The sequence below is a fragment of the Bufo bufo genome, chromosome 1 (genome assembly GCF_905171765.1).
Source record: "Bufo bufo chromosome 1, aBufBuf1.1, whole genome shotgun sequence".
Classification (NCBI taxonomy): domain Eukaryota; kingdom Metazoa; phylum Chordata; class Amphibia; order Anura; family Bufonidae; genus Bufo; species Bufo bufo.
In genome coordinates this window covers 677096491-677111016 of record NC_053389.1, presented here as the reverse complement: position 1 = coordinate 677111016, position 14526 = coordinate 677096491, and the positions used below count along the sequence as shown (strand labels likewise).

Genomic DNA, 14526 nt, shown 5'->3' with positions numbered 1-14526 from the left:
CCATGAAAGTCAGATAGCTGTGGGTCCCAACTCTCCAAAAGGGAATAAGAGCGCACTGCGCATTCCTGGACACCGCTCCTTTCAGTTCTATGGGACTGCTGGAGACAGGTTAGACAGTTCGGCTATATTCGGTGCCCCCTAGAAATGAATGGATGGGCGGCTGCGCAAGGCGGCTGCTTTCTGCTCAATTTGGGGGTCCCGTTCTGGAGATAGATGTGGGTCCCAAGGGAGTGACCCACACCTTTATGACACTGGCGGCATATCCTTGCGATATGCCACTAGGGTCTAAGATGAGACAACCCATTTTGCGTGGCGTAATATAATGCTATGAGGTTTATTGGTTTGACTCTGTTACTAGTAAACTGGTTGTACTGGATATATAGTTGGTTAATAGGGTCACGTAAGGAGACCTGTGTGTCTCTATCTGCAATCCCTGGGTGAAATGTAATCCTTCCTTGTATTGATCCTTCCTTATTATCCCTCCTTTTACAGAACAATGCTGGTTCTCATAACTTTATGCACACATGAATTCCTTCCATAATACCAATACCTTCCAAAGAGACTTTTACTGCACCGTGTACATGCAAACCTATCGATCTACATTCTACATCTACTGAGGCTGAATTGGCCACTTAATTCTATGTGGAACTAAAGTATCATTACTGCCCTATGCCTCAATCTTTCTATTTTAGAATCTTTTGTAGCACTTTTCACCCATTAGTCCAGTGTTAGGTCTCATGCACACGACCGTTGTGTGCATCAGTGTCCGTTGTTCCGTTTTCCGTGATTTTCTGCGAACCCATTGACTTTTAATGGGTCCGTTGAAAACTCGAAAAATGCACCGTTGTTCATCCGCGTCCGTGATCCGTCAAAAAAAAATGGGACCTGTCCTATTTTTTTGACGGACAACGGTTCACGGACCCATTCAAGTCAATGGGTCCGTGAAAAAACACGGATGCACACAAGATTGTCATCCGCGTCCGTGATCCGTGTCCGTAGGCTACTTTCACACAGACGGATCCGCAGATCCGTCTGCATAAAAGCTTTTTCAGATCTGAGTTTTCACTTCGTGAAAACTCAGATCCGACAGTATATTCTAACACAGAGGCGTTCCCATAGTGATGGGGACGCTTCAAGTTAGAATATACTAAGAACTGTGTACATGACTGCCCCCTGCTGCCTGGCAGCACCCGATCTCTTACAGGGGGCTGAGATCCGCACAGTTAACCCCTCAGGTGCCGCACCTGCGGGGTTAATTGTGCGTATCATAGCCCCCTGTAAGAGATCAGGTGCTGCCAGGCAGGAGGGGGCAGACCCCCTCCCTCCCCAGTTTTAAATTCATTGGTGGCCAGTGCGGGCCCCCCTCCCTCCCCAGTATTATATTCATTGGTGGCCAGTGCGGCCCCCCTCCCTCCCCTGTATTAAATTCATTGGTGGCCACTGCGGCCCCCCCTCCCTCCCCTGTATTACATTCATTGGTGGCCAGTGCAGCTCCCCCCTCCCTCCCCTGTATTACATTCATTGGTGGCCACTGCGGCCCCCCCTCCCTCCCCTGTATTACATTCATTGGTGGCCAGTGCAGCTCCCCCCTCCCTCCCCTGTATTACATTCATTGGTGGCCAGTGCGGCCCCCCCTCCCTCCCCTGTATTACATTCATTGGTGGCCAGTGCGGCCTCCCCTCCCTCCCTCCCCTGTATTACATTCATTGGTGGCCAGTGCGGCCCCCCCCTCCCTCCCCTGTATTACATTCATTGGTGGCCAGTGCGACCCCCCTCCCTCCCTCCCCTGTATTACATTCATTGGTGGCCAGTGCGGCCCCCCCCTCCCTCCCTCCCCTGTATTAAATTCATTGGTGGCCAGTGCGGCCTCCCCTCTCCCCCCCTCCCCAAGGAAAACGCACGGAAGAAAAAACGGACACGGATCACGGAACTACGGAACCCGTTTTTGCGGACCGCAAAAAAAAACGGTCGTGTGCATGAGGCCTTAGGCTGCTAGATATATTAACAGACTCCTATTAGAAAAGGGGAGTTTTGTTTAACTCCGTAATCACAGCATTTTTGGCTATAATGTTTTTCCTTTCGGCAGTCCTATACAATTGAAGTAGAAGTGGATCAGCACTCACTATAGATGCAAAAACAATCTTCACTTTATTGCCATAAACAAAATATAGGCAGATGTGATGCGTTTAAAGCTGTTTAGCCAAAATGGGGGCACATCTGCTTGTATTATGGCAATAAATGCAATGTGTGATGCCCTAATTGAGTCAGTACAGGGGGTCTCTGGTCGCAGTGATTGTTTGACTGAAAAAGGTAAGGCTGTGATCACTTTTAGGGCAATTTTTGCATTTTACTAATTTAGGGTAAAAAAATCATGTTTTCAAATCGACTTTATTAACAGTTTCAACACTTTTTCTATGGCCTTCACTTGCATTTTATCTGTAGAGAGGGTTGCTTTATGTTTTACACTGATGGCTCCATATGTGTAGCCCTTTTTCTCTGAACTCCTGACATCCTATAAATACTCATTTAATGAGGACCTGTCACAACAAAATGCAATCTGCAGGCAGCATGTCATAGAGCAGGAGGAGCTGAGCAGATTGATGTATAGTTTTGTGGGAAAAGATATGGGGGTATATTGGTAGGATTGGTAGGTGGTCCCATGTGCGGTGCGCCCTCCTTCACTTTGAGGGCTCCGTTCTAAAGATAGGTGCGGGTCCGAGAGGTGAGACCTGCACCTATCAGACACTGGGGGAATATCCTAGCGATATGCCCCCAATATCTGAGGTGAAACAACCCCTTTAAGGGTACGGCTACATGTATATACACTTACACAGAGAATGCCATCAATCACTGATAACACCTCCCCGTGTACACTTATCAGTGACTGACAGCTATCTATGTATACACACTTACACAGAGAATGCCATCATTCACTGATAACACCTCCCCCATGTACAACTATCAGTGACTGGCAGCTATCTATGTATACACACACAGAGAATGCTATCACTGATATCACCTCCCCTGTGTACAATTATCAGTGACTGACAAATATCTATGTATACACACTTACTCAGAGAATGCTATCAATCACTGATAACACCTCCCCTGTGTACAATTATCAGTGAATGACAGCTATCTATGTATACACACTTACACAGAAAATGATATAGTTTTTTTTGCGGATTGGATGCGGACCTATTCATTTCAATGGGTCCGCAAAAAATGCGGACAGCACAACATGTGCTGTCCGCATCAGTATGTCCGTTCCGTGGCCCCGCAAAAAAAATAGAACATGTCCTATTCTTGTCCATTTTAGGCATTGTTACAATGGATCTGCAAAAAAAAAATGGATGGCATACGGATGTCATTCGTTTTTTTTTTTTTTTGCGGATCCACAATTTGCGTACCGCAAAACACATACGGTCGTGTGCATGTAGCCTTAACTAAAGGCACATACAGTAGGCAGATGAATATACCCAACATGAAAGCCAAATCTTATACTGCTAAATGAATACGTGATCAATTGTATGGTGACAATGGAGCAGGTGTCAATATTACAGGCGTGTTGCGATAGTCGTGTTTGCTACAGGGCAGGGTAGTTGTAGTTCATATGGTATATGGCTGTTTACTGATCCATGAATTCATGTCTTCAACTGATGATTCATTTATGAGTGGGAAAGAAAGACATATGTTTTCCGTACAGTTTGGGTGCCAATATTAGCACAGTCTTCACCTTCTCTGAAGGATTTATTGTCACTCAGTTAAGCTAAAAATTCATATGGTTAGCTTCAGTGGATTAAGTACAAGCTGTGATGAATATAGACACACGTAGGATTTAGCTGCTGATATAAAGGATTTCCTAGAACCTTGTTCTAGGAGCTTAGTTAGAAGCTTTTTAGCAAGTGATGGATGCACGTAATGAAGGCTGAGTGACGCATGCCTCCCACATTTCTTCTTATTAAAAAGTCATCCATAGAGCCTCTCATCCACATATCAAGGACCCACCGGATTTGGAAAACCACACGTAGGAACTGATATTTTATCTGTAGTGATGGGTTTCAAAGATGAGGCGAACTGTTCATCAAGCAGAAGAAAATTCTTAATTCTAGGACTGGTTGAGTAGAAATAATACTACACTTTAGAACATGGATGCTCAACCTGCGGCCCTCCAGCTGTTGTAAAACTACAACTCCCAGGCTAATAGCAGTAGGCTGTCTAGGAATGCTGGGAGTTGTAGTTTTGCAACAGCTGGAAGGCCGTAGGTTGGGCATCCCTGCTTTAGAAGATAAAAACTAGCTAAGTATAGGCGACCTATATCCATTTTGCAGGATAATCTGACCATGCATCATAGAAACATAGCATCGCTAATTATTTGCTATGCTGGAGGAGGCCTGCAACTTTTTAGTCTCAACTTTCATTTGTACATTAAAGGCCCCTTTACATGGACTGAATCACAGACAATTATTGGGAACAAACAGAACATTTCTGACAATCTGCTGTGTATGCGGACTGCAACACAGCATGATCTGCTGCTGACAAATGATGTTTTTGGGTGTCACATCGGCAGTGTTTTTACCCAAAGAACGAGTTTTGCTCATTCATTGGATGACTCATGGCACCATTGCACAGGGCAGTGTAGAGAGAGCGTTGGTTCCAAACTATAAGTGAGCTCTGCAGAGACTTGCAGGGTTTTTTTTCATTTGAACTTTGAGAAGCAACTCAAAAGCAAACTTTCCTTAAATCTTGAAAAAATGTGTTGCCTTATTGCCTAATACTGTATTGAGAACCATTTTGACCAGGATTTGACTACTGAAAAGAGTTGATAGCTGATCAATGGTCATATTCTGTATATAGCAGCAACATTTCAACGCTCTGCAAATGTCCAGACCCAGAGCAAACTGACAGTTGTAATGCAGATGAAATACAGCACTTGTGATATGGAAAATTCAAGCTGAGAACTTCCCTGGAGGACCCATTCTGGTGCAGGGATGGAAGGAGGGACCCTAGCTGTATAGCAGAGTGTGGAAAATCATGAAAAATGTATAACGTATTCATAAAGTTACTTTGACATTACCCATTTCACATTTAAAAAAAATACCTAGACCTTTATAGTTTTTACACCTACAAATGTTTTACTTTTTTATTTAATCTTTTTTTATTTTGCGGGCTTCTGTTCCTTTTTGCATCTGTGTGTAAACTCTCTTTTGTACCTTAATTCAGATGATTTTTCTTTACATGATAAATATTCTGAAGCCCACAGCATTGCCAGCCTTCACAAAACACATGGGAGGTCATTTATTAACATCCATATGCCATATTTTGATGTAAAAAAAAAAAAAAAGGCAAGACCCCTTTTTGTGATTTCGTGTGATAATATTTTGTAGCATTGTTTTTTTCTGCCAATATTTACATCTTCCTGGAAACAGATGTAAATATTGGCGAAAAATTACTCCAGTCAGGGGGGGAGTCATTATCACTCCAGGTGCGGAGAGTGCCGAAGGTGAGTCTAATTTATGGTAAATTAGGTGCATCCTTCAGCAGCACAAGGGGAATCAAAGCCCGGCATAAAATGCTGTTCTTTCTAAATAACCGCCATGGTGTTAGTGAGGGTGCCGCCACACTTTCAGGCTTTTTGATCCAGTTTTTGAAGCCAATATCAGGAGTGGATCTTAAAATGAGAGAAAGTATTAAGGACAGATTCAACTTGTCTTTTTTTGTTTAATCCACTCCTTTTTTTGTCTTCAAAAACTGCATCAAAAAACCTGAACGTGTGGCAGCACCCTTAGGGTTAATAGCCTCTGTCTCTACCATCCTCTGAGGGGCGTTTCACCGGAGCGACATTGGGGGTTTAGCTGAGTGCACCTGCTTTCTGAGAATTGGCTAACAAGCCTCTAGCTAGCGCAGTCTACTCCCACCTCCACTTGCTCGCTAATTACTCTTTTCGGGGCCCAATTAGTGTGTTTGTCTTTATCAATATTCTTTTCCTGAATGAATAGCCTAGCAACCTGATATGTATGAAGTGAATAGCTGTGAAAGCAGACATTTCTGCCTTTGAAGTTAACGTATGCCTGGAAAAATATCTTAGAGAAGGGTGATCAGTGTCATTTTCTTTACTTCCATACTGGAGCAGATGTTTTCTCTGAGTCATCTACTCGCTATTGGCTGTAAAGGTTTTACAACATCGCCAGTAACCTGAACACTGAGCGTCCTATGGCACATGAGGCTGGAGCTACACCTAGACTTTATGTAGCTTATTGATTTGATCGAGTGACAGCTGCAGTCCACAAAATTGCGTACCACTCAATTTACTGCGTTGGATTGCAGCTATAGCTCATTAGTCGGAATCAATAAGGGGACGGCCACACAGTCAGGTTTCTTGATGCAGTTTTTGAAGTCAAGATGGATTCAAAAAAGACGAGAGCTATTATCTGTCTTTAATACTTTCTCTCCTTTATGACCCGTAGCTGATTTTGCTTCCAAAACCGCATAAAAAAAACCTGAACATGTGGAAGCACCTTCAGTTTTCTTACAAAAAATCTAGGTGTAGCTCCAGCCTGAAGCCGAGTTTACATGTTGCTTTTGTTCTGCTTTTAGAAAACGCATTGCAAAAAAAAAGCTTTTTACCACGTTTATTTGCATGTTAAATGAGTGGGGTTCATTGACAAAGACCGGTATAATTAGCCCTCACTTTCCATCCAAAATTAGGCGCATCTTCAGCAGTCTTTGGGGCACATTTACTAAAATGTTTGCGCCTGTTTTTAGTCTAAAAGATGCTGTTTTAGACGGTCTGAAATTGGGCCTGATTTTGAGGCTTTTGTGCCTTGTTCAACTATTTAGATTTTTTAGACTAAGGCCTAGTTCACACGATCGTATGGCTTTTATAGTTTTTTGCGGTCCGTTTTTCACGGATCCGTTGTTCCGTTTTTGAGTTCCGTTGTGTTTCCGTTTCCTTTCCGTTTTTCGGTTCTGTTTTTCTGTATGCCATGTACAGTATACAGTAATTACATAGAAAAAATTGGGCTGGGCATAACATTTTCAATAGATGGTTCAGCAAAAACGGAACGGATACGGAAGACATACGGATGCATTTCCGTATGTGTTCCTTTTTTTTGCGGACCCATTGACTTGAATGGAGCCACGGAACGTGATTTGCGGGCAATAATAGGACATGTTCTATCTTTCAACGGAACGGAAAAACGGAAATACGGAAACGGAATGCATACGGAACACATTACGTTTTTTTTGCGGAACCATTGAAATGAATGGTTCCGTATACGGACCGTATACGGAACACAAAAAAACGGCCCGTACACTCGCAAAAAAAACGTTCGTGTGAACTAGGCCTAATTCAGTTTTCTAACTTTTGCGACCTATTTATGTAGGTGTGCCTTTTTTGACGCAAAAACAATCTAATTTCTATTCCACACCAGGGCTGACATACTTTTCCTCATCTGTTTTCAGTGCTGAAGTGCATTAAAAGTCGCACTTTCCTGGAGACATGCAACTTTTTGCCGCAAAGATGCAACTTTTTTTCATGTGCAAATGCATTAGACCAGTCTAACTGAATATGAACCCATCTAACCGAAAAAGAACCACTAGAGGTCAGACTAATAGCTATACGCTTGGTCTAATTCATCAACGGATGTGCGACTTTTAATATATACTCGGCAAAAGAATACAGACAAATTAAATACGCCAGTCTAATTTTATGGCCAATAACAGACAAGCCTGATAAATATGCCCCTTTGTGCCTGACTGGAGTAGTATTCACTCCTCTTTTACATCTGTTTCCAGGCATAAAAGATATTAAGTTTGTTAGGGCCGGGCGACCCTGGCCCAGCCCATGCCACTCCAAAAGTATTGTTGCATGGTAGTAAAAAAAAAGTTGCCAAACGGGGTCTTGTGACTTTCTTTACGCCAAAATCTGGCATAGCGCTACTGTCCCTCTGTTGTATGTATACGCCTAAAATGTGTTACTTTAGAAAATAGCTGTAGCTGGATAGTTAAAAATTGGAAACATCTTTCTACAAAAAGACTAGATAGATAGATCGATTAATAAAGATAGATAGATAGATAGATAGATAGATTAATAAAGATAGATAGATAGATATATTAATAAAGATAGATAGATAGATATAAGAGATAGATAGATAGATAGATAGATAGATAGATAGATAGATAGATAGATAGATAGATAGATAGATAGATATAAGAGATAGATAGATAGATAGATAGATAGATAGATAGATAGATAGATAGATAGATAGATAGATAGATAGATAGATAGATAGATAGATAGATAGATAGATAGATAGATAGATAGATATAAGAGATAGATAGATAGATAGATAGATAGATAGATAGATAGATAGATAGATAGATAGATAGATAGATAGATAGATAGATAGATAGATAATATAGATAGACAGATAGATTAATAAAGATAGATAGATAGATATAAGAGATAGATAGATATAAGAGATAGATAGATAGATAGATAGATAGATAGATTAATATAGATAGACAGATAGATTAATAAAGATAGATAGATAGATAGATTAATAAAGATAGATAGATATAAGAGATAGATAGATAGATACTGTAGATAGATTAATATAGATAGACAGATAGATTAATAAAGATAGATAGATAGATAGATAGATAGATAGATAGATAGATAGATAGATAGATCTGTGTGTTTTATTTCATGTCACTTACTACAGAAGTGCAGTAGAAGTGAAAGGAGGGACCAGACTGAGGAGCAGGTTTGGCTGGTCTGGATAGTTCTCATAAGGAGTAGAATAGACTATAATAGGTCAGGGAAAACAAGTGCTTGACTGAGTTGTAACATGTACCAGCTGGTGAAAGTAAAAAAGTGAGAGTATTTGCTGAGGGTGAATTCAAGCAAGGAAACCCATCCTTTTATACATTCAGTCAAGTGCCATAATGTTTAGTGCTGACAATTAACAAGATTTTATACGTATGCAGAACGTTATGCGTATGGAGAAATGAGCAGGAGGATATTCACCTAATATCACACGTCTGTATGTATTTGCAGTCCGCAAAAAATGGATCCACAAAAAGTATGGATGACGTCCGTGTGCATTCTGTATTTTGCGGAACGGAACAGCTGCCCCTAATGGAACAGTCCTACCCTTGTTTGTTATACGGATAGTAATAGGACATGTTCTATTTTTTTGCAGAACGAAAATACGGAAATGGAATGCACACGGAGTAACTTCAGTTTTTTTGCGGACCCATTGAAATGAATGATTCCTCATACGGTCCGCAAAACAAACGGAATGGACACAGAAAGAAAATACGTTTGTGTGTGTGAGCCCAAATCCTCAGTGAAAGCTGTCCCAGAAACAAACTAATCTAGAAATTGGAATTTTAAAGGGAATTTTGGAAAAGATCTATTAAGTGCAGTAATACATGTACAGAACACCTGGCGCTGACTGCAGATCAGTCATTTGTATATAGATCCTCTCCCACCCCCATTCCCCGGCTATGCGCCCACAAACGGCTGTGGAATGCATTTCTGCTAAAGTCCTCTCCATTCTGCGTGTACGCACAAGAGTCCTCTCAATGCACTCTATGGTTGGTTTGTGGGCGCACAGTAGGGGAATAGGGGTGCGTATCGACATACAAATGACTGATCTGCAGTATTACTGTACTGATTAGCACTTGGTGGAGGTGACAGACTCCCTTTAACACCTTCACAGAAGATGAAAACACATTATGACTTATGGTTTCCCTTGACTTCAGTATGGGAAACTCAAACCTGAAATATATTACTAAAGATTTGCTATTTTTTTTAGGTAAATGTGTCAAGATCTCCAGTAAGAACCATATGGAATCTAGGACAGAGAGCTCCTCACCCACTCATCGTCCTCCAGTATTCTTAACCCCAGCAGCCAAGAAATGCAACCGAGTGAGTGGAGAGCGAAGAACAATTCAAGAGTGGCTCATTCATCTTCTAGCCTTAAAGCCATGCCGGAAACATGACCTCATACAACGCTTAGAAAAATCCAACATGTTTCCCAGAGATCACACAGAGCTGCTGTCTGCACTGGATGAGGTATACATTTATATCTAAGGTCTATAGTATGGTAACAATACCTGGACCCTACACAGCTTAACTGTCTATAGGGTCACACTGGTCATTGTAAGGTCTCTTGCAAATTATGTTCAGGAAATCTGCTCTCCGATCAGATCGGCGAGGTTCCAGCATCCCTCACCACCACTGATCAGCTGTTCTGCAGTAGCTCCGGCACTGGAGTTGGTGTAGTGGACTGAGCTGGTTACCGCAGCTTTCAATTAACCAGCTGTCCACTACACAATGGATGAGCTGTGTATTTCCAGCAGTAGAGCTACCACAAATTAGCTGATAGGAGGGGGTGCCGGGAGTGGGACCCGCGCCGATCTGATATTGATGACCTATCCGTAAAATAGGCCATCAACATAAAAATCCCAGAGAACCCCTTTAAGGAATTATTGGGAAGTATTATCAACTGTGCTTTTTTATCAAAAAGGAAGTATTGGAAAACAGATCTGTAATTGATGTGCACAGATTTTTTATAGATGGTCTCACATACATCGGGGGTAATTTACTAAGCTCGCCATGTCCTTTTTTTGTGTGACAATTTTTTTTTGCACAGGCATTTTTACCCCATCCCAGACGAAGGGGTGGTGTGGGCCAGGCTGGGGCTGGGACTTCGGCCCTGACAAATTTACCATCTTTTACACCTGGAAACAGCCATGAAAGCCATAAATGAGCTGAGTCCTCTGGCAGTGCTGAGGGGATACAAGATTGGCATAAAAAGCCAGTCTTTGTAAATGACCCCCATATTTTTAATTTTTTTAAAAAAGTGCTGTGCTTTTTAATGCCATTTTCGAGCCAAAGCCAGAAGAGAATTGGAAAGGAATGAAGAATATAATAAATATAATGCCAGAATTATACTTCCAACTTTCAATTAAATCACTGCAACAAAAACTGCCACAAAAACTGTCTAAGGGTTTAAATGCAGCTAAATCTATGTAGATATGACCATGGATTATCTAAGTGTGGATTTACAGCAGTTTTACTGCAAGAACCTAAAAAAAAACTTTCAATTTATGTTACTTAGCAGTAGAGATGAGCGAATCAAAGCTGACAAAGTGGAATTCGTTTAGAATTTCAGAAAAATTCGGTTTGCAACTAATGCAAATTTCCTCGCGCTTTGTGGTAACGAATCACAATTTTCCTAAAATGGTGGATACATGTGTGAAGACTGAGGACATGGGGCAAGGAACTCTGGGAAGGCGGGATCACCAAGACTGACATGCCTGCATGCAGCCAATCAGCAGCCAGCCAGCCCCATGATGTCACAGCCGTATAAATACGGCAGCCATTTTAGATTCTGCCATTTTCCAGCGTTCAGAGTGCAGGGACAGACGTGTGAAGGCGCTAGGGACAACAATTGAAAAAACCTCATTGTGGGGAAAAAAAGACAGAAAAAACGATTTATAAATGCAGGGGAAGGATAGGGAGGAATTATTTCAAAGCATCTTAGTGCAAGGAGAGATGTCAGGAGGCGCTAGGGACATTGATAGGAAAGTGATTTACAGTACAAGTGCAGGGAACGATTATTTGGGGATCCAAATAGTCATTAGACAGCTCTGTCATTTCAGCTTTTTGTTATTGGGCTGCAAATATTATGTTGAAAAGCCCTTAGAAGCTTATATCTTAGTATCCTATTCAGTACGACAAGAAAAATATATACGCATTTCACTTCTGCAGTTATTTCTGGTGAAACCATATAGGGGGCGTATTTCAGTAACAAAGAAATATATATTATCAGTTCACTGCTGCAGTTATTTCTGGTAAAAGCGAATAGGGGCGTATTTCAGTATTGCAAGAAATATATATACGCACTTCACTCTTTAATTTTTTTCTGGTCAAAGCGTATAGTGGCCAATTTCAGTCCAACAAGAAAAATATATTCTCAGGTCACTTCTGCAGTTATCTCTGGTGAAAGCCTATAGGGGCGTATTTCAGTACTACAAGAAAAATATATTCTCACTTCACAGTTGCAGTTATATCTGGTAAAGCCTTTACTGGCGTATTGCAGTAGAAAAAGAAATATACATTCACCATTCGCTGGTGCACTTACATATAGAAAAACCTTTATTGACGTATATCATTAGAAAAAGAAATATACATTCGCCATTCGTTCCTGCACTTATATCTTGAAAAACCTTTAGTGATGTATATCAGTAAAAAAAGAAATATAAATTCGCCATTCGCTGCTGCACTTACTTTGCCCATAAGACGCACCTAGATTTTAGAGGAGGACAATAGGAAGAAAATATTTTTCATCAGACCTCAGATCAGACCAGCAATCAGACCCCCAATGGTAATCAGACCTCAGCTGACAGCCCCAATCAGACCCTCAATTAGACCTCCGATCAGACCCCCATGCCTCCGATCAGACCCCCATACTCATGTATGCAGACCCCAGCCTCATGTATGCAGACCCCAGTCTCATGTTTGCAGCCCCCAGCCTCATGTATGCAGCCTGTAGCCCCAGCTTCATTTATGCAGCCTGCAGCCCCCAGCTTTATTTTATGCGTCCCCCAGCTTCATTTATGCAGCCTGCAGCCCCCAGCCTCAGATGAGATAAAACAAAAAAAATCGCTTACCTCTCCTGCTCCGGATGCCGCCGCTCCACACCGCCCGCGCTCTTCATCCTTCTTCTCATTCAGCTGAGCTGTGAACCAGCGCACACAGTGTGAGGTCACAGAGCGCCCTCACGCTGTGCGCAGCCACTGCACAGCCAACAGCCGAGGGCCAGGAAGCGGTGAGTACAGAGCCTTCACTGCTTCCTGGTCCTCCGGTACTAATGAGCGCTTCCATAATAGAAGCGCTTATTAGTATTCACCCCATAAGACGCAAGGATATTTTCCCCCCACTTTGCAGCACAGAAACCGTACGAGGACCGCTTCTCACTCTTCCAGCGCGGACCTACTTCCTCCGCTACATCCCGTTTACTTCAGATCACTCCGCCTCAGGCAGCGTTGTTTTTTTTAAACTGACAGCCTATAACCCTCTGTTGAAAAGCCTTTTGTGGCATATATACGTGGAAAAATAAAAAGATATTCGGCGTTCAGCGCGGCAGTTATATGCGGAAAAATCTTTTGGGATTTATTTTGGTAGGGAAAAAATTTTTATTCAGCATTCAGCGCTGCAGTTATATGCGGTAAAATCTTTTTTGAATTATTTCTGTGGACAAAAAATCTTGTATTCAGCATTAAGCGCTGCACTTATATGCGGTATAATCCTTTTGGAATTATTTCGGTGGAAATACAAATTTCCACCTCCTCCATTAACTTCCTCATCTCTTCATTAGCATCAGACACACTAACTTTACACCCCCCACCCCCAGCTATATATATATATAAGTGGTGCAAGCACCACCTAGGGGCGAGTAAAGGTAAATGACACTGCCAGCCTGTTAAAGGGAATTACAGCATGATACCACAATATATTTGATATGACATTTAGCAAGAGTTTAAAGTGCGCACATATAGCTCATAGTGGGACACTGCATCAAGATGAATCAGGCGTCGATCAGCCATAATTTCCACACACCAATGCCTGATGCATCAGACTAGATCATCCATGGTGCCACACCAGCAATTTGACAAAAGAGACCGGTTTCTTCTGGCTACCTGCCTAAGATACTATTCTGATGCTGTTACCCGCCTGATGCCACACATCTGATGCCAAGTGCTCCGTCTTTCACCCACCATTTTCAGCGGGTACTGGTATTGCCACCCAACTCCACAGTATGTCACCTTGCACTCTGTGGCCTCCTGATGCTGCCGCCACCTTCCAGACTCTGTCATTGTGCCGCTCTGTGGTCTCCACATGCTGCTGCCACCTCCAGACTCTGTCATTGTGCCACTCTGTGGCCTCCTTATTGTCACTACCAGAGCTTTGGGACGTTCTCACAGCTCTGTTTCTCCACCCCTGTGATGATGTCACTACTAGAGCTGGGAGTAGTTCTCACTGCTCTGTTTACTTTTGGTTTCCTTCCTCCCAGCTGTTCCTCATGCGTTTGATTTCCCTCTCTTTATATCACCCCTCCTCCTATTGTAGGGCGTGGATTATAGTTCTCAATTCAGTTGTAGCTCTTGCTTTAGTATCTTCACTTGTAGCTATCAGTTCACTGGACCTGTGTTCTGCTGCAGCAAGCACTCTGGATATTGCCAGCTGTCCTTGGATCCGTCTTCTCTGCGGCTGCAACACCTTCAGCTAAGTGTACAGACATTGTTGTGTACCTGATTATTTTCTGACTGGATCTGAGGTGGCCACGGTTCCCTCCATATACTGAGTAGGGCACCGGTGGCCGTGCCCCTTCCACTATTGTAGGGGTTACAGTGGTCATCAGTCTTAGGCACGTGGGCATGCCTCGTTCCGCCATTTGGATCCGGGCATGTGCTTTAGCAGCATAGGGAGAGCTTTGAGGGTCGGACAGG

General features: G+C 42.4%; 1 protein-coding gene across 1 annotated transcript in view; it reads left to right on the top strand.

Moving 5' to 3' along the window:
• The window catches only part of ELL3 (elongation factor for RNA polymerase II 3), a 152811-nt gene that overhangs the window by 77879 nt on the left and 60406 nt on the right, over positions 1-14526 (top strand). Inside the window, exon 5 of the mRNA XM_040414104.1 lies at positions 9825-10084. Coding sequence (XP_040270038.1) covers positions 9825-10084 — 260 coding nt within the window. The remainder of the gene's footprint in view (positions 1-9824; positions 10085-14526) is intronic.